Here is a 19,768-nt window from a genome sequence, read left to right as displayed (position 1 = left end):
TTGCTCGGCCCATTTATAGACTCTGTATTCAAATGAGGGCTCCTGGAAGACACGTTCTGATTGGATAGTTTCACTGCTGTTACCAACCAATCAGAAAACAAAAGCCGAAGAGGCTCCACCAAGGGTACTTTCAGTGGACCTTCACCCCTGGAGCCTGTGTTTTTATGGAGGTCGTTCTCATGACCCTGAAAGAAAACGTCAAGATGATTAAACTGTTACTGCCCATCCCCACCTCCACTCAACAACTAGCAACCTGCCATATGCTTTCTGGCTCTGTGGATTTCCTCATTCTGCAGATTTCATAAAAGTAAGTGATCTTTGGTGTCTGGCCTTGAAGTACCATCAGTACTTCATTTATTTTTGTCTAAATAACATTATGTATATATGGATACACATGTGTATGAGGGAACTGCTGCCTCAGAATGGAATCCTAGAACAGGATCTTGAAGCCATAGACATGAAGGGTTTTCTATGGTAGAGTTGTCCCAATGCATGTGACTGACCTAAGGACTCAAGTGTCTGTCTCCCAGCCCTTTCTCCTGTGTCTTAAGTGTTCTTACTTAGCCCACACTTTCCTATTGCCTTCTTCATTGCTCCTGTCACTTCCTTGTTCCTGAGGCTGTAGATGACACGGTAAAGCATGGGTGTGAGATCAGTGTAGAAGACGGACACTACATTGTCCTGGCCAAGAGAGTAGTAGGATGTAGGTAACATATAGGTGTAGACAAGGGGCCCATAGAAGAGGTTGACCACTGTCAAGTGGGAAGAACAGGTGGCCAGGGCCTTCTGACACCCCTCCATGGAGCGCATCTTGAGCACAGCCACCAGGATAAGGACATAGGAGGTGGTGATGAAGGCAATGGGCACCAGGAGGACCACCACAGCTGTCACAAAGAGCACCTGCTCATAAGCCTCTGTGTCTGCACAGGCCAGCATCAGCAGTGAGGGCACTTTGCAGAAGAAGTGAGCAATCTTCTGTGAGCCACAGTAAAGGAACTGCAGGGTCAGCGAGGACAGAGGAGTTGAGGGACCCAGGAGGCCATGATCATGAGCAGGCAGACCTGGCGACTCATTAGTACTGGGTAGTGCAGGGCTTTGCAGATGGCCACATAGCGGTCATAGGCCATGAGTGCCAGCAGGAGGCACTCTGGGCCGACCCTGTGGCTCACTTGGGAGAGTGCAGCGCTGGGAGCGCCGAGGCCGCGGATTTGGATCCTATATAGGGATGGCCCGTGTGCTTACTGGCTGAGCATGGTGCAGACGACACCAAGCCAAGGGTTACGATCCCCTTACCAGTCACAGAAAAGAAGAAAAAAAAAAAAAAAAGAGGCACTCTGCAGCTCCCAGGAATGTGAAGAAAAACATTTGTGCCCCACAGCCCCCAAATGAAATGCTGGTCCAGCCGAAGAGGAAATGTGTATTTTAGAATGATGGAAAGGCCAAAAAATAATAATGTAAATTTTCATGTCAAAAAACTAGTAAAACAACAACAGTACATTACAATGCCCCACATTATGTAAAGTCTGCATATTTGGCAATATTCCCAATATTTAAACTAGCACATAAACAAATATATGCATAGGAAAATAATAAAAAACAAACAAAAGAATTATTTGCATTCCTAACTTGAGGACTGGGTCCACAAATACATGCAATATATGGCTTGAGATTTATTCACTTGAGGATCCATGTAACACATTTTTCTTGGAAAGAGAGGAGGGCCTGTGTCTGTGGCTGACATGGTACATTTCATCAGCCTGTGAAGGTTGCAGGCACCACATTTCCCTCATTGCCTTGGCCCTCAGGAGTCCCAGACTGGCGCTTTTGTGCTTAGGTGCAGTAATTGCTCTTATGTGGGTTTGTAACACTATGTTCTCTTCATCCTCATACTGTTATCTTTTCTTCTTTTCAATAGTTTCATGAGAACTGTGTCTTATTCTTTTAGTAAGAAGATTTTTAATAAACTTTTTGATAAAGATTGGGCCTCACTGTATATATAAATTTTCGGACTGCATGTCGGGAGTAGGTAACCAGTTTCAGTAGTTTCTCTTCAAAGGGGTCTGGAAACTTCAAGTCTTCTCTTCTCAAATTGCATTTATTCAGCTAAAATAAAATCTCAATGCACATAAAAAAAAAAGTCACCCAAAGGCAGTTTTAGGAGGTATGGGTGAAGGGCAAGTTCAGACCAATTACTCTGCTCTGAGGATGAGGCTGTAAGGCAGCTTGCAGAGACCTGCCCACCCGGCAAATTCCGAAGACCTCATGGCATGCCAGAACCCTGGTCCACATATCCTGAATCTTAGGCAATGCTTTGAATCTCAGCTTGTACGAGTATTTCTGGGCTGGGGTTTGATGCAGATGACTTAAATGAAGCAATTTAAGGGAAATAAACTGAACTGCTCCATGTTCTACTAAGGAGTTGAGAATAGGAGAGAATGCTGGAGCTGGTGGACAATATTGGGTCACTGGAACAAGATGGTAGCAGCAGAAATTGTCCTGGAGGCACAGCATGTCAGAGATATGACAGATTACAGTCTCAATCCTGTGTGCTTGTCAAAATCACCAGCAGGATTGTATAATCTACAGGTGACCTGTTTCCTATTTCCCTGAATCTAATCCTTGGGAATGAGTTGTGAGTGTTCTGTTTTTCAAAACTCCTGGGCTGTTCTGATGTGCGGTCTGAGTTGAGATCCCCTGACTAGTCTACTGCCCACATTTTATCATCTTACGGTTGAAGGTGCAAAAAAGCTTAAAGGCCGGGACTTGCTCCAGGTCCACAGTCAGCAGGGAGTCGTGCCAGGAAGAGGCTCCCCTCAGTGCTTGTCTTGGCTCTTCCTGCTACTCCCAGGGGCCCCTCTTATTTATAGCCTTAAACTCCATATTCTGAGGCTGCTCACACAGGGCCCACAGATTCCTGAGATCTGAATCAAACATGTTCAGAGTGTAGCAGGGCCCTCCCAAAGCCTGTCTCTGTAGCTGAGCACAGAGTTAACACTATTAAACCCGAACAGTTGGGACATGGCTTGTAGTGAAGATGTGACATAATGCACCACTTTCTATATTTTACAATGCCTTGTCATCTTGAGGCTTTGAAGACTTGGGTAGGAACTGCACCTCCCAGGGTTAGCTAATTCCTACAGAGAGCAAACAACTTAATTGTAAGTATGCCTTTGATATGAAAACCAACCAATTCCGAGTCCAGAACCCCATCCCACCTCCTTTTATTAGGCTCTTGCAGTCTGGGACACTACACCCTGGCCCTGATCATCAGAGCCAGCTTCTGGGCAACAAGACACCACCCTTATAGCCCAGGACCTATCAAAATTATTCAAACTATCCAATCCCCAGCCTTCTCAGTTGCTCACCCCGAATCTCCTATTTTTCCTATGAAAACACCCATAAAATCTCTTGCCCATATGTTCACCTCGTTCCTGTCTTCCTATTGACCCCAGTGCTTCCCTGTGTGGCCCTGCACGGCATGAAATGTTCCATCCTCTTGGGGAATGTAAATACCAAACTATCTTTTGAATGGCAATCATCCACTGATCTGTTGGCCTCACCATACCTGAATAAAAACAAAATTCCAGGTACATTTTAAAACATTCCTTCAAGTAGAATTTTCTCATGTTGTCTCTGTTTTGGTAGCTTTTCAGCATGGCTTGTCTTGTTTGGTGTCTCAAATGTCTCAGAACCATTAGATTTTACAGCTGGAAGGAAACTAGTCCAATATCTCCATTTTATCAGTGAGCAGTGTGAGCCTTCGTCAACAAACTCTTTCATTATTTATTTATTTATTTATTTATTTTTGGCCAAGAAACTCTTGACCTTCCAGGCCACATCCAAAATCTTTGCAACTATTCTAGAACAGGCATTCTCAACCTCAGCATGATTGGCATTTGGGGCTGGATAATTCTTTGCTGTTTGGGGTTGTCCTGTGCATTGCAGGACACTTAGCAGCATCCCTGGACCTTACCCTCTAGAAGTTAGTAGCAACCCCTCCCAGTTGTGACAATCAAAAATGTGACCAGACATTGCCAAATGTCCCCTGCAGGGCACAATCACCCCTGGTTGAGAACGTCTGCACTAGAGCCCTCCTTTCAGTTACCTGTCTTTCTCTTCCTTCCACCTCCACCAAGGCAAATACAAAATAAGAGCTCATATGTTTAGAATCTGTAATAATTTGACCCCAACTTGGCTGAATGTCCTTTGGTGGTTTTACCCAGCTTAAGTATTGTCATTAAGTACTTAGTTTCTGGGGCCAGGCTGCTTGAGTCCAAATCCCAGCTCCGCTGTTTCCTGTCGATGTGACTTGGACAGGCTACTCAGCTTTAGGTTCCTCATCTTGAAAATTGTAGGGACTATTGGGAGCATTAGTGATTAAGATATCTCGGTATTTGGGACAGAGTCTGGACAGAGGAACATGCCATTTAAGTGTCAGCTGCTATTAACATCAGTACCATTACTGCTTTTGCCACCCCAAGCCTGTGCTCACCCCTCTATGAAACAGGATCATCATGCCCACTTCCCACAGTTATTGTGACTATTGAGTAAGAAAAATGGTGAGGTTGTGCCTTTTGCATAGTAGGTACCCAGTAAGTGTTAGAACTCTTTCTTCACTTCAGCAAATTAGTTTAGCAAAATAATGTTATAGTCAATGTGTGTACTTACCTGCAAAGAGTTCCTATCCCTTCCCACTTAGAAATTTCCCTTTCACGTGTTTTGTCTCCTGAAACCTTGAAGGGGGGTGTGTTTCTTGAGATTGGGTGGGCTTCTCTGCTGCACACTGAATCTTGCCACCTAAACTGCAAATTACCTGAGACCAGGAACTGTGTCCTATCTTTTATATCTCAGTTATAACTTTTTTGTTGTTGTTGTTCTTATTGTCCTTATGGAGTTTCATTCCTCAATTTGAAAGGAATCAGAATTGGAAGCAATGTTTTGTTAGACATGTGGCATATTATCACATTTTATCCTGATAGCAGGTAATAGAATCTTGTTTTATACGTGAAGACATAAAAGTCCAGAAGGTTAACTAGGTTAGTGCTCAAGGTCATCTGCCTAGCAGATGGCAGATCTGAGATGAGAGCTCAGGCCTGGGTCACAACAAAGCCCATGATCTCCCATGTGACTTGTAAGACACAAGTCCTATATTTATCCTTGGGAATTTAGGTCATGTCAGCATGCACAAATGCCCACAACATGACTCTTTGGTGGTTATGTCTACAGAGGCCTAATAACTTGACATCTTGGGTTGAGTCAACCAGTTAATTCAGTGAAAACAATCACTTTGGTTTCTTTCTCAACATCAGATGTCTGATTGTTTTATAAATAACAAATGATACTTTATCTTTGTGTAGTATAAAAAAGATTACAGAATATGGTCCACATCTACTATCTCATTAGTTGATTCATTTATTATTTCATTGTTTCTTCGGGCAACTGTGCATTAGACAGGCAAATGTTTGTTGCTACTAGATGAACATACAACAGATTACCAGGATAAGATTGTTGTGCTCTCAGAAATTGAAATTTCCATTAACACTCTGCTGCAGTTTGAATGTCTCCCCAATCTCATGTTGGAACTTAACCCCCAATATGGTAGTGGAAGGTGGGGACTTTAAGAGGTGATTTGCTCACAAGGACTGTGCCCTTGTGAATGGATTGATCCATTCATGGAAAAATGGGTTGATGGTTTAATGGGTTGTTATGGGCATGGTTCTTGTGGCTTTGTAAGGTGAAAGAGTGAGCAGGTTAGCTCTCTAGCTCTTGCTGTTTTTGCCATGTGTTACCCTTTATCACTGTAGAGAGTTGCCACCAGAAGACCCTCAAATGGATGCCTCACCTGGACTGTGGATTTCCAGCCTTCAAAACTGTAAGAAATAAATGGTGTTTTCTTATAAATTACACCATTTCAGGTATTCTATTATAAGCAACAGAAAACGGACTAGTACATACTCACAACAATGATGTCAGGTGAATATTACTATCCTGTTCTGCAGAGGTGGAGATTGAGACTCCAAAGGGAAAGCATCTTGCTTAGGATCACTGAGCTGGGAAATGATTTGTAGTTGTCTTTCACATAAGTCCCACATGTGCCAAGTGCATTCCTTTTTGTTTTCTCTGCTGCAGCCAGCACAGGGATCAAACCCTGGACCTTGGTGTTATCAGCACCACACTATAACCAACCATTTTTTAAGCCAAATTTTAACATATTGTGTTGCTGTAAGTTTTTTTTTTATCAGTCTTGCTTGCACTCATTCAACACATATTTGTTGACCATCAGCCACGTTCTGATGCAATGTTGGATTTCTGACTCCTAGAGTTGTTAGCTATGTACGGAGCATTCCCCTTTTGCTCCTGTGAAATCTGGTAACAGCCATTTTTTTCCTGTAATTACGGCCATCTTTCTTCTATTTTAACATTCATGTATAGAGATCTTTTCCTGCCCAAAGGTTCTAAGTGCCCAAATAGCCCTGGAAAATGTGTAAGCCAAATGCCAGGGAGAAAGAGCTTCTTTTCCTCACCAAACATAGACCTGGCCAGGGCTGCCTTTTGTAGTTCACTGATCACTATGGTTCTGTTCCATCAGAGAGTACAATCAACAGCTGCTGCATTTGTGTACACTGATGTCACCATAAATTTAGAGTGAAAAATGGAATAATATCAGTTTTTTTTTAAGGTGTATGTTTTTTTATTTTTTGTTAAACCCAATTGTCAATTTTTCCTATATGTTTAAAGTGCTTTAATTCATTCATCCATTGATGGACACTTAAATGTGGTACACAATGGAATACTATTCAGCCTTAAAAAAAAAAACAAACCAAAAAAAAAAAACCCCAGGAAATTCTGTTTTTTTTGTGACAACATGGATGAACCTAGAGGAGTTATTTTAAGTGTAATAAGCCAGAGAGACAAAAACCATATGATCACATGATCTCAGTTATATGTGGAATCTAAAAAAGTCAAACTGGCTGTCGGGTTATTGCAGCTTATTAGAGCACCATGTTGGCATGGTGCCTATAGTTGATAATAACATATTGTATTTTTCAAAATAACTGAAAAGAAAAAAATTTAAATTTTCTCTGCACAAAGAAATAATAAATATTTGAGTTTATGTATATGCTAATTAGCCTGATTTGATCATTCCACAATGTATACATGTACCGAAACATCACATTGTACCCTATAAATACATATGATTATTTGTCAATTAAAAAATAAAATAAAACAAAAAAATTAAGTGCTTTGTCTTTAAAGGTAAGATCACAAAGTCTGTTTTTCTTTTTTCTTTTTTTTTCTATTCACAAAGAAAAAGCTCCAGACCATCTTTTAATTTTTTTGAAAAATTCCTGACATTACAGAACTAAACTGAAATGTATTAATATTCCACTCTTACATTTCCATGACAAACAGAAAAATTCATGAGCAAAAAATAAAAACCAAAACAAACAAACAAACAAACAAACAAAAACAGGGAGAAGCTTATAAAACTAAATATGGATCTCAGCATTAACAGCTGAACAGAAAAAGGAATTAAAACGCTTTAATTAAAAAAATCACGAGTGGATGATAAAGTGTGTAGAAACTGAAAATTTACAAACTATTTAAAACCTGGAATCGCTGACTGTTCAGAAACTACACAGATGGATCATGGGTGGTGGTGAACAGCAGAAAGGGATTATGGATGAATCTGTATTGTTCTAGCTGCTCCCCATGCCACCCGTCTCCGAGGAAAGCCTGACATTGATTAGATGTTGAGCCAGGCTAATGCTGGCTGCTGCATCCAGTGATGGTAACCTGCCTATCAGTAGATCCTTCCACTGGGTTCGCAATTTTGATCTGTGGCCCAGACATCTGACGGATCTCATTGATTTTGGCGCCTTGACGCCCGATTATGCAGCCAATCAAATCATTTGGAATGGTGAGTTCATGAGAAGTAGTCTGAGCAGATGCATCCAAACCTGCACTGAATCCGGTGTTGCCATGCGTCATGGGAAAATGAGACTGTTGCATTGCCAACTGGTGCAGCTTGGTCAAATCTGGCTGTGGAATGGCATACTGTCCTTGAATGGTATAGGCCTGACCACCTGCAAAGATGACCGGAGAACTGGACGGCTTGGGCCGGTACGGGATGGTCACGCCCCTCGGGGGGGACTCCAACATGACCACGCAGATCTGTTTGACACACTCAATGATGGATTGCGGAATGCCAGCAATAGTGATGGCCCGCTCAGTGGAGTTGGGGAGCGTATCCCCTGCCACCTGGACCTGAGCCCCTGTACTCTCTCGTATTTCCTTGATCTTGCAACCACCTTTTCCAATGAGAGAGCCACACTGACTAGCAGGAACCACCAGCCTCAGGGTGACAGGGGGTCTACTGGCAGCTGTGCTATTGGTCACAGAGCTGCTGGTGTCCTCTTCCAGTTTGTCAATGATCATAGCAAAGGCTTTGAAGATGGCATTAGTGGGTCCAGCCAAAGTGATAATTCTCTCAGGACAATTTCCTTCTGAAATGTTGATACGTGCACCACTCTCCTCGCGCATCTTCTTAACTGATTCTCCTTTCTTTCCGATGATACTGCCAGCTTCCTTTCCATGCATAAGTAGCCGGATGGTGAGAGTGACATTTAATCCACCTTCAATCACACCGGTGTCCATGTCGAGCAGTGTTTTGGGGAGCTGGACTTTGAGTGGTCAAGTCTTTGGTCACTGGTGGGGGTGAAAGCCAAGAACTGCAGGTGCGAGGCGACTGAGGGGAAAAGGGGAGCGGGCGGGAAGGGGAAGGGCGGGAGGCCGGGGGCGGAACAACAGGGGCGGGCGGGAAGGCGAGGGGGGCCCCGCGGGCGGGCGGAGGAGGAAGGGGGTGGAGGAGGAGGAGGAGGAAGGAGGAAGGAGACCCCGGGGCGGGTGTAGGGCGGCGGGGGGCGGGAGAGGGCACAGGCTGCGGCTGCTCCGGCTGCTGCCTCTGCTGGTCTGGAAGTCTGTTTTTCTTTAGTATACTTTTTTTCCTACTTCCTCAAATTTCTTCCCACACCCATTGGTTCTTCTCTCTTCTTCTCTCAGCTACCCCTGGTTTCTGTCATCGTTACCCAGCTTTGGATCCAAATAACTGATCCTCGGTAAGATAAAAGTGGCCAACAGGACTCCGTATATGCTCTGTGCCCAAGAGTGTGGAGTTTGCATCACATTCACTGCCACTGAATGGTCCACCTGTACTACACTTATGTGTAAGGTACTAAGTCAGGGAGATTCCTGCTTGCTGTTTTGTACTTGATCCTCTGTGGTTTCTTTGCTGTTTATATGTGACTTCCCTCTTTGTTCATCCAGCAATATTTATTAAGTGCCTCCGAGGATGAGCTGGTATTGAGGGAGGCACGGATGTACCCTCAAGCCATTCTAGTTTTGTATGGATCATAAGACAGTATACCATGAGGTCATATGATCCACTTCTTTGCATGTGAAAGGGCTAAGCTACCTGAGGAGAGGGCTCTTGTGGGCATTCCAGAGTTTCATTGTGCTGATAATATGAAGAGCTTATGTCCAACGATGGTTTTGCTTGATTTCATTTCTTTTTATGTCTTCTGGTTGGCCCTTTCTAGAACGGATCAGTTTAGAAGGCAGTAACAAAGTCAACTCCTGTTGTCTGCCATTGAACACTCACACATTTTTTTTTAAAGAAAATGAAATTTTATTAACATTATTTTTTACATTCTAGGTGGTTGTTGTGGAGCAGTTGGGAGGGACAGGAAGAGAGGAAAGGGGAAGAAAATGTGATGGAAGAAGGGAGGAACACAAATCATTCAATTTACAACTATAAAAAAGCAATGACAGCCAAGCTGGGGCCGCTAGAGCTCAGGGTAAAAGGAGGAGAGACCTATGGAGTGCATGAAGGCAGGAGAAGCCAGGATGAGAGAAAGAAAAAACCACTCGGAGCTTTTCGATCCCTGGCCGCTTCCAGGCTAGAGCTGTGTATAGAGCAGGAGCTGGCAAAAGCCGCAGCTGTGCCTTCTGGATGAATTGCACTTTTTTTTTTGAAGTTGGCCAGCTCATGAATCCTAACCTATGACATTGGTGTTATAAGGCTGTGCTTTAACCAATTGAGCCACCGGCCAGCCTACTCATACATTTTAAGCCTTGTCTTTGCTATTCTGTTTCCCATCAGCTTTGAAGACTCTCCCCAACCCCAATAAATTCTAATTTCTCTATATTCTATGCATGTTGTAGTCACCTAAGTTAAAACACCACAACACCTAACACATTTCTGATTGATGAGTTACAGTTTTTTTGTCATTTTTTTCTTTTAATTCTTCCATTACATGATTTGGCTTATTTAGCTTATGACAGCCATAATTCCCTGATTATTTTCTTTATTACTTGTACCTATTCAAGCTGTCTTCATTCCATTTGGCATTTCCAGGTTTCTGAACCTAAGTCTGCCATTAATCCCTACTGGAATTCTCATATAAAATACAGAGATTCTTGTATTTTACATAAACATCGAAATATTTCAGTTAATATAATATTTTTATATCAGCATTATAAGCCTTTTGGCCACTTCTATTATTATGCTGAATGTCAGTAATAATAATATATACCACCTGTTGTGCATTTGCTATGTGTCAGTCATTGAGCCAGGATGTGTACGTTCTCACACCAACCATACAAAGTATGAATTGTTATATCTGTAGGTCAGACGGAGGCCAGTAAAGTTTAAGGAACTTTTTCAAGGCTGCAACAATTAGTAAGGATCAGAGCCAGGATTTAACAGAGGGCTATTTCCCAAAGCCTCATTTGTGAGGAATGTGTTTTCAAATATATGACTATAGAATGTCTTAGAAATTTGTCAGTGGATTTACAGTTTACACACCAAATTGGAAAACACTCGCATACCACCACCATCACCAGTGAAAGTAATTTACTGAAATCACTGAAAAGGACTTGGGAGTTCTCAGAAACAATTGCTGCATTCTGACTTTTCCTGGCTAGGTTAAACACTAAAGTGGTCAGATCCATCAAACCCATTAGTTCAGTAGATCACAGGAGAGCTGAATGTGTTGAAAGTCCTGATCTTTCAGACATGTCTACAGATGGAGCCAGTCCTAAGTACCGGCTTATTCTACTATTTGTTAAGAATATTAAACCACAAATTGTGTATACATATATTTTGTGTACATATCAAACTTTATAGCTATGTAAATTGACCCAACATTTAGAAAACATTTTGACTCTAGCTTAATTTCTAGGAATTTCTGCCAAAGAAATTATTAATAAAAATAGTAAAGATGTGTGCACAAATATCTACTATGTAGCTTAGACTATATTAAAACAGAATTTAAAAAAAGAATCCCAAAATGTGTAGTGTAGAAATATAGGTAAATGTATGTTGTTAGGTCCACCTCATGGAGCATTATTAATCCTTTGAAAATGATACATACTTAAAATATGCAGCAATGTGGAGATAATCTTATGAAAATAACAAAATCATAAAATATAATATAAAAATATACTATATTTTACACAACAATAAAAATTATACATTTTATGCATGTGAAAAAGAAATGGAAGAAATTTGCATCTTGAGATGGTGAATGATGGGTGATTCTTTTACCTTTTAGTTTTATTCTTATTACCATAACACTTTTTAAACAACATAAACAGTAATATTAAATTCACTATCTTTAGTCAATTGTTAATAAAATTCAAAATATCTGGCTGTTTAGCTGGACTTAACTCTACTGCTACAATCTACCTGAAAAGGTGTTTTGCTGTAGCTCATCCCTAAGGAAATGAAGAGAACTTAAAGCTGGTTTCCTACCCCCCCACACTGGCAAGAACAGAGTAATTATTTTTGTTTATTTGTATGAAATCATTCTCCAGGCTTTCAATTAATGGTGGGGAGAACTAAATCACAGAAGGGTGAGGCAACTTCCCGTGGCTGATTCAGACTGTGTTTTAGAGAACTCAGAAAATCCATCACTTTTGTCTGGTCTCTGATGAACTGAATGGTGGAAGATGAACCAAACTGGCTGACTGTACAGACCTGTGTATGTGTCCTGCTGTTCTCAACTGTGAACTCTTTGAAGAACTCACAAGGTGACTTTGGCATTGCCTGCTCTTGGCTCTCCCTGCCAGAGCCACACTTGGTGGGCAGCTCTGAGCCACAGTAATAGCCCCTGGGGATACAGCACGACTTCTCAATAATCAGCTCCAGCTGAGAATCACACTGTTGAGGGGGTTGTTAGGGACAGCTCTTGGGACCTGTCACCATCAGAGACATGAGGGATGTCAATGCAGAATTCCAAGCCCTCCTAGGGTATATACACAATTAGAGAACTCACTGCATGTTGACACTTGCATATGGATAATTAGGTGATTTTTCTTAAAAAGCAAACATTCCTTACCTTGACCACCATAGAAACACCCATTTTATCCTTGGAGGTTTTCATTTGCAGGTATTTTCTTCCTTGAATGGAGTGGTATATAGCGTAACTGGCCAGAGTATACCTATGCCTTTCTGTTTTTCTTTCTATTGAGCCTCCTTAACTTTAGAAAATGTATTGCACATGAGGCACCTATAAATCTTTCAAAGCTATGCTTTTGAGACCATGGGCTCCAGTTTGAAAAATGCTTCATTAAAAGTATAACATTGAGTTATTGCTGGCTTCAGTGAGATCATGGATAAGAGAGGAGTTCATGTGCCAGCCTTTATCTACTGTAGTGCATTTATTCTGCACCACAACCCTGTGTTAGGTAGGCTCTATTATCGTTTTCATCTTACAAAGAAATGGAGGTAGAGATATTAAGTAACATCCAAGGTCACAGAGCTTGGAAATGTCAGACTTGGGACTTCAGAATCTTTGTTTTAAGTATACTGTGTAGGGATTAAAATTCAGATTTGATATTCTTGTATTAATTTATTTTATTATTTTTAGTATAGTTAAAATGTTTGTATGTTTGAAAACTCCTACAGAGAATGAACAGATACCCCAGATTACATCCAATATACCCATGAACTTCTATTTCAGAACATTGTAATAGATGTCCTATTGCCACAAATAGATTCATAACTGCTCAAGAAGCACCCAAAAATAATGCTGATGGAGCTTTTAATGTGATGAGACAATGCCTTTTTTAAAAATATTTTTATTGTCATAAAATATATATAACAAAATTTGCCATTTTAACCACTTAAGGATACAATTCGGTGGCACTAATTACATTCACACTGTTGTGCAATCATCACCACTATCTAATTCTAAGAGACTTTTATTATCCAAAACAGAAACTCTTCACCCATTAAGCAGTAACTCCTCATTTCCCCCTTACCCCAGTGGACAGAAATGACTGTTCTACTTTCTAATTCTGAATTTGTCTTTTCTAGATACCTCTTAGATAACTGGAATCATACAATATTTGTCATTTTGTATCTGGCTTATTTCATTAGCATAATGTTTTCAAGACTCATTCACGTAGCATGTATCAGAATTTCACTACTTTTTAAGGCTGAGTAATATTCCATTGGATGTATACACCACATTTTGTTTGTCTATTCATTTGTCAGTGTAGACTTGGGTTGTTCCTATTCACAACAGCTTCAGGCTACTGTGAATAATGCTGCTATGAACACTGACAAAAAGTATCTGTTTGTGATGCTCTTTTCAATTCTTTTGGCTATACACCTAGGAGTGGAACTGTTGGATTACATGATAATTCTGTTTTATTTATTTATATTTATTCATTCATTCATTCATTTATTTATTTATTTAATCCCCCCAAATTTATTTAATCCACACCCAAATTTATTAAGGTATAACTGACAAATAAAAATTGTACAGGCTGGCTGGTTAATTCACTTGATTAGAGTGTAGTGCTGATAACACTAAGGTCCATGGTTGGATCCCTGTACCGACCCTGCCCCCTGCCCCTCAAATTCTGCATATTTATGTTGTTCAGTGTTGATATTTTAATATATTATACATTGCAAAGTAATGAAATCAAGCTAGTTAACATCTTTATCACCTAACATTAGGGGAGATTAGGTTTCAACACATGAATTTTGGGGACATTCAGATGACAGCATTCCACCCCTGACCTCCAATATTTTTGTCTCTCTCATATGCAAAATACATTCATTTCATCCCAATACCTCCAAAAGTCTTAACTCATTCCAGCACCAATTCAGAACTCCAGTCCAGAGTCTCATCTAAATCACATATGGGTGAGATTCATGGTAAGATTCATCTTGAGGCAAATTTTTCTCTAGCTTTGATATTGTGAAATTGAACAAGTTATGTGCTTTCAAAATTCAGTGGTGAGACAGGCATAGGATAGATATTCCCATTCCAAATGGAAGAAATGGGCAAGAAGAAAAAGGTAACAGGTCTAAAGTAAGGCCAAAACCCAACGAGGCAAACATTATTTCTTATATCTTGAGTAAAATCTTCTTTGACTCAATGTCTGTCTTCCAGACAAGCTGTGATAAGAGTTGGGTCCCCAAGACTCCAGAAAACCCCACTCTCATGACTTTATGCGGCATGACTCATGCCACAGGTCTCAGGGGTTGGAGTTGTATGCCCACAGCCCTTCAAGACTGGAGCTGCATGCAGGTGGCTCTACAGTATTGGGGCCTCAGGGGCAGCTCCACTCCCACGTTTTCACTAGACATCATCCAGTGGGGCCACTGTCCTGCCCCTGCAACAGTTCTCTGTCTGGGCCTCAAGGCTCTCTGGGAATCCTTTGAACTCTTTGAAAGTCTCCACAGCTGGTACCCTCTGTGTGCCCGCATGGTTAGTACCACATGGATGCTACCAAGGCTTACCACCTGTGCCCTGCAGAATGGTGGTCATTACAGACTACACTGCACCTGGGCCACTTGAGCCACAGCTGGGAGCTACCAAGGAGTATTGCACCAGAATTTGGAAAGCAAAAAACTTGAGGTAGCCATAGGTAGCCACGAGCTTCAAGGTGCCACAGATGTCACAGGGCCTGGCAGCTCTAAAGATGGCCACCTCATAGCTGGCCATCTAACAATACTGAGCCAGGAAGAAAGATACAGAAAATCTGAACAGACAAATATCAAAGAGATTGAAGGTGTTATCAGCAGTCACCCAACAAAGAAAAGCTCAGGACCAGATGGCTTCACTGCAGCATTCTACCAAATCTTTAAAGTAGTAGTAATACAAATTTTCTACAAACTATTCCAAAAAATTGAAACGGAGGACACTCTCCCAAACTCATTCTACGAGGCAAACATCAGCCTGACACCAAAACCAGGCAAAGATACAACAACAAAAAAAAGAAAACTACGGGCCGAGCCCGTGGCGCACTCGGTAGAGTGCTGCGCTGGGGGCGCAGCGACGCTCCCGCCGCGGGTTCGGATCCTATATAAGAATGACCAGTGCACTCACTGGCTGAGTGCCGGTCACGAAAAAACGACAAAGAAAAAAAAAAAAAAAAAAAAGAAAACTACAGGCCATTCTCAAGTTATCCCGACCTAAACTCCACTATTGGGTTCCTGGCTAACCACTCTGGTGACAGGATTTCTCCTCAAATTGATTCCTCGCCCCTCCTCCCCAGATTATCAGTCTACTTTGCAGGTCTGGGAGGCGTGTTTCAACGTACCGGCATGTGGGCCATCCATGCCAGACATTGCTCAGGAAGTTAACTACCGGGGTAGAGCAGCTCCTTCCACTTAGGCTGCTAACACGTGAGTCTGGACTTCTGGCCTAACTGGAGATGGGCTGAGAACACACACGCCTCTAGCCAGCCCAACAGCAGATGGGCCAAGTTAACAATGCACCCACTCACTGGGCTTCCAACCTAATTGGCACTAAGCCGAGTTAGCACACGCCTAACTAGGCTGCCTTCTGAACAGATGCTCCAGTTAGTGCAGACAACTAGCGCGGCTCGTAACCTAACTGGCATCGGGCTGAGTTACCGCAAACACCTCATTAGGTTTATTACCTACCTAATTGATAAGCAAACAGAGGGGACAGAATCAGCACCGACCGCCGGAAGAAGCCCCCTGGACGCCCGGAAACCCGCCATGTTCTGTACCAAACGGGTGGCTCTGAAAAGAGCCTTTGGAGTGACAGGACCTCAGGGCAATCGCCCGTGGAGCCTAGAAACGCGTCCCGCGGACGCGGCGCGCCAGCTGCATGTCTTTGGGCATGATGGTGACACGCTTGGCGTCCGCAAACAGCCCCACTAAGTAGGACTCGCAGGCCTCCTGGAGCGCCATCATGGCCGACATCTGAAAGCGCAGGTCTGTCTTGAAACCCTGCGAGATCTCTCGGATCAGCCTCTGGAATGGCAGTTTGCGGACCAGCAGGTCGCTGGATTTCTGGTAGCGGCGAATCTCGCGCAGCGCCACCGAGCCGGGCCGATAGCGGTACGGCTTCATCACACCGCCGGTGGCCGGTGCGCTCTTGCGGGCTACCTTCCCGGCCAGCTGTTTCCGCGGCGCCTTGCCGCCGCCGTTCGACTTCCGCGCCTTCTGCTTGGTGTGATCCATCACCACGAGGGGACTCCCGCTGCCCCAGCTCCAACTGGCGCTGAGCGCCTCAGCGCTCTCGCTTTTATAGAGCCCGCAGCGCTCCCATTGGTTGGCCGCCGCGTGGCGCGATGGCAGTCTATGCTCTGATTGGCTCTTGAGGCGCTCATGCTGGGCGGCCTCTCTTTATATTCCCGCCTCACAGTCCTGGCCACCACAGCTGGCACCTGCGTGTTGGGGGTTGTTCCGGGTAAGCCAGAGCGCTGGACGTCATCACTCGCTTGCAGGCTCCGTCATTTAGTCTCAGCGCTCCCCTTTCTCTCCCTCCTCTCCACGGCTGGAGCCCATGAAGAACCCTCCAGAAGCTAGCACAACACATTCTACCTTTGCGCACTGACAATGTTGAATTTTCCCCAGCAATGAGATCCTGAAAAACAGCCACAGTTAAAAGAAACCCCCAGCCTCTTAAGACCTGCAAAGAACCCCCTTCCCATATGGTCCAAAGGAGGCTCATTATGCTGAGGAGTTAAAAACATGCCTTTCTGGGGTCTATGGTTTAACTCTGTTGGTTAGCACCTGGTGCTGGTAACACCAAGGTCTATGCGTTACGATCCCCATACCGGCCAGTTGCCAAATAAGTAAATAAAAATATGCCTTTCTGGCATATTGACTATTTTGAGGTAGAGACACTTGAGTGTACACACGGCAGCACACGCACACCCAAAACAGCAGGTGCGTAGAGATCGCTTTGACTTTTGTGCTGTTTCTTAAGAGCAGGAGATGAAAGATTTCCTGTATTGGCAGGAAAGTTACATCGTTCCCAGCAAGGACAGGAAGTTGCAGCCCAGGGAAATCTGTGCAAATCTCGTTAAACTAACCCTTAGTGACTAGGAAGACCTAGTCACTTTTACACAATTGCTCTTCTTTGTTCAACCTAGTTTATGAGTACTTAGATCTAGTCACTTCTCACCCAGTTAACCACCCTAGCCCAAGCCTCTTTGCCTTATCAAATTCCACAACTTACTATTGTTTGTCCACCTGTTCCTTTGGGTCTTCATTTCCTTATAAAGGCTCATGTGCCACGTAAAATTCGTGAGTAATCGGCCTTCTTTCCGGGCAGGGAGTGCTTGTCAAATTGGTATTGGCATTCTGATTGGCTGACAGCGACAGGCATTTTATCCAATTAGAGAGCCGAACTGGCATCAGCTAATTTAAATGTGTGATTTCATCCAATCAGACGCTAGCTTTATCTAAGTCCTCATTTGAATATGAGCCATATAAATAGGGCCATTTGTGCTAATAGCTTTTTCAGGTTAATTGCTATCTCCACCTGCAATATGCTTATGCACCCGGGAAATGTGACTGTGAGTGTGGGTTGCTGTGCTTTCCCGGTGGTCCCCTTCAGCAAGGCACACAAGTCCTTTCACACTTGGAATCTCTCTGACTTCTGCTGCTACGTCTTTCTTACTCCTTCTGGAGAAAGTCCTCTGCTTTTCAGGTTCCTGTAATTAGATTGGGAAATCCAGGCTACTCTCTGTATGTTAAGGTGTGTAACCTTGATGACATCTGCAAAGTCCCATTTGCTGTGTGACGTATTTACAGGTCCCAGAGACTAGAGCATAGACACGTGGCGGGGTTGGTGACGTATTTAGCTGTCATTACTGGAATTACTGGGGATAGATAATAAAAACAAAGCTCGTACCTTCACAGGCGGGTTTATACGTGTTGATAGGATTTACGTCCTCGCCATGAGCACACACACACACGGCTCAACAAAAAGGGATGTAACTTCGCTGGAAGCGTTTTCAAGAACAATGTCACGATGAAACGGGGTGTGAGGGAGAACTCAATGCAGAAGTCAGTGGCGCTATTTTGTCTGAGATTCTCAAGGGCAGGGATGTTTCCTGTCCCCTCAGAGTGTGGTTGAATGAATGACTATGGAGCTATCGGAGACATAACAGATATTAGGGTTCTGTGTGGATACAGCACGCCTTCTACAGCAGAACATGTCTGCTCTCAGTGAAAAGAAATGAAGACAATAATGAAATCACAGCCTCCTAGAGTGTATGTGAAACAGTCGAGGGAACTTCAAAAAGTTCATGGAAAGATTTATATTATCTTTCAATACGCATCTTTGAAGTACTCTCAGATGCATAGCCATGACTTTAACTATGACCATATGACAGGGTCGTGCCAAATAAGAAGGTGACCTCAAAGTCTTTGCAAACTTATTAAAAGGACCAAATATAAAGTGATAAATGAGTTATTTTTCTTAAAAATATATGGAAAATTTCAAACATATACAAAGATAGACAAAATGATGAAACAAACCAGCAAGTGTCAGCCTGAGACCAATCTTGACTCGTTTATTTATTGATTTTGGGCACTGGCCAGCGAGGAGATCTGAATCCATAACCTTGGAGTTGTTAGCTCCACACTCTGACCAACTGAGCTAACTGGCCAGTCCTTGACTCATCGCTACCTCTACCCTCCTCTCGATTATTTTGGAAACAAATTCAAAAATTGGGTTATTTCACATGTAAATATTTCTCTGAGTTCTCAGGCTATCCAAGTCCACTGAAAGAATGTAGTTCAATATTTCAGAGGTATAATTAATGACATTCATCAACAAATGACAGATCCCGTCTTCTAGGTGTGCATCAGAAACAGTCTTTCTCCAAGAGTATACCACACAGAGTTTATGGTCATGTGAGTTTTCAAAATGGCAATAGCAGAGCAATTTTATGAGACCATTATCAGGAGCAAAGTGTTTTCTCAGAGCCATGGTATATGAGTTTGCTGGGGCTGTCGTAACAAAGTACCGCGGATTGCGGGGTTAAACAACAGAAATTATTTCCTCACAGTTCTGAAGATTGGAGGTCCAAGATCCAGCTGTGGGCAGCTCTGGTACCGTCTGGGGCCTCTGTCCTCGGCTTGCAGAAGCATCTTCTCCCATGTTTCTCACACTGTCTTCCCTCTGTGCAGGTCTCTGTGTCCAAATTCCCCTTTTTAGAAGGACACCATGTGTATTGGATTAGGGCCCATTCTAATGACCTCATTTTAACTTGATGACCTGTGTAAAGATCCTATCTCTATATAAAGTCACATTCTGAGGTGCTGGGTGTTAGGACTTCAACATACAAATTTTGGGGGGACACTTTTCAGCCCATAACACATGGTCACTATCGATGACATCTCATAGAACCACCACAAACAAAGCAAAACGGACCCAAAATCAGAGCTTTCAAACAAAACCATGGTCCTCTGAGGGAACCC

General features: G+C 42.9%; 2 protein-coding genes and 1 pseudogene across 2 annotated transcripts; all 3 read right to left on the bottom strand.

Annotated features, from left to right (window-relative positions):
- Positions 1–546: 546 nt before the first annotated feature.
- Positions 547–1,413, bottom strand: LOC134376112 (olfactory receptor 2T27-like; annotated as a pseudogene).
- A 6,113-nt stretch (positions 1,414–7,526) lies between these two features.
- Positions 7,527–8,783, bottom strand: LOC134375619 (poly(rC)-binding protein 2-like). Its single transcript, XM_063094231.1, has one exon. It carries the CDS (start codon positions 8,656–8,658, stop codon positions 7,765–7,767), a length of 894 nt encoding a protein of 297 aa, XP_062950301.1. The 5' UTR covers positions 8,659–8,783; the 3' UTR covers positions 7,527–7,764.
- Positions 8,784–16,120: 7,337 nt separating this feature from the next.
- On the bottom strand, positions 16,121–16,513 carry LOC134375621 (histone H3.1t-like). The gene has a single exon (XM_063094233.1). The coding sequence runs from the start codon at positions 16,511–16,513 to the stop codon at positions 16,121–16,123; it is 393 nt and encodes a 130-aa protein (XP_062950303.1).
- Between the last annotated feature and the right edge of the window lie 3,255 nt (positions 16,514–19,768).

This window comes from Cynocephalus volans, chromosome 4 (genome assembly GCF_027409185.1).
Source record: "Cynocephalus volans isolate mCynVol1 chromosome 4, mCynVol1.pri, whole genome shotgun sequence".
NCBI lineage: Eukaryota > Metazoa > Chordata > Mammalia > Dermoptera > Cynocephalidae > Cynocephalus > Cynocephalus volans.
This window is presented reverse-complemented; position numbering and strand designations above follow the sequence as displayed.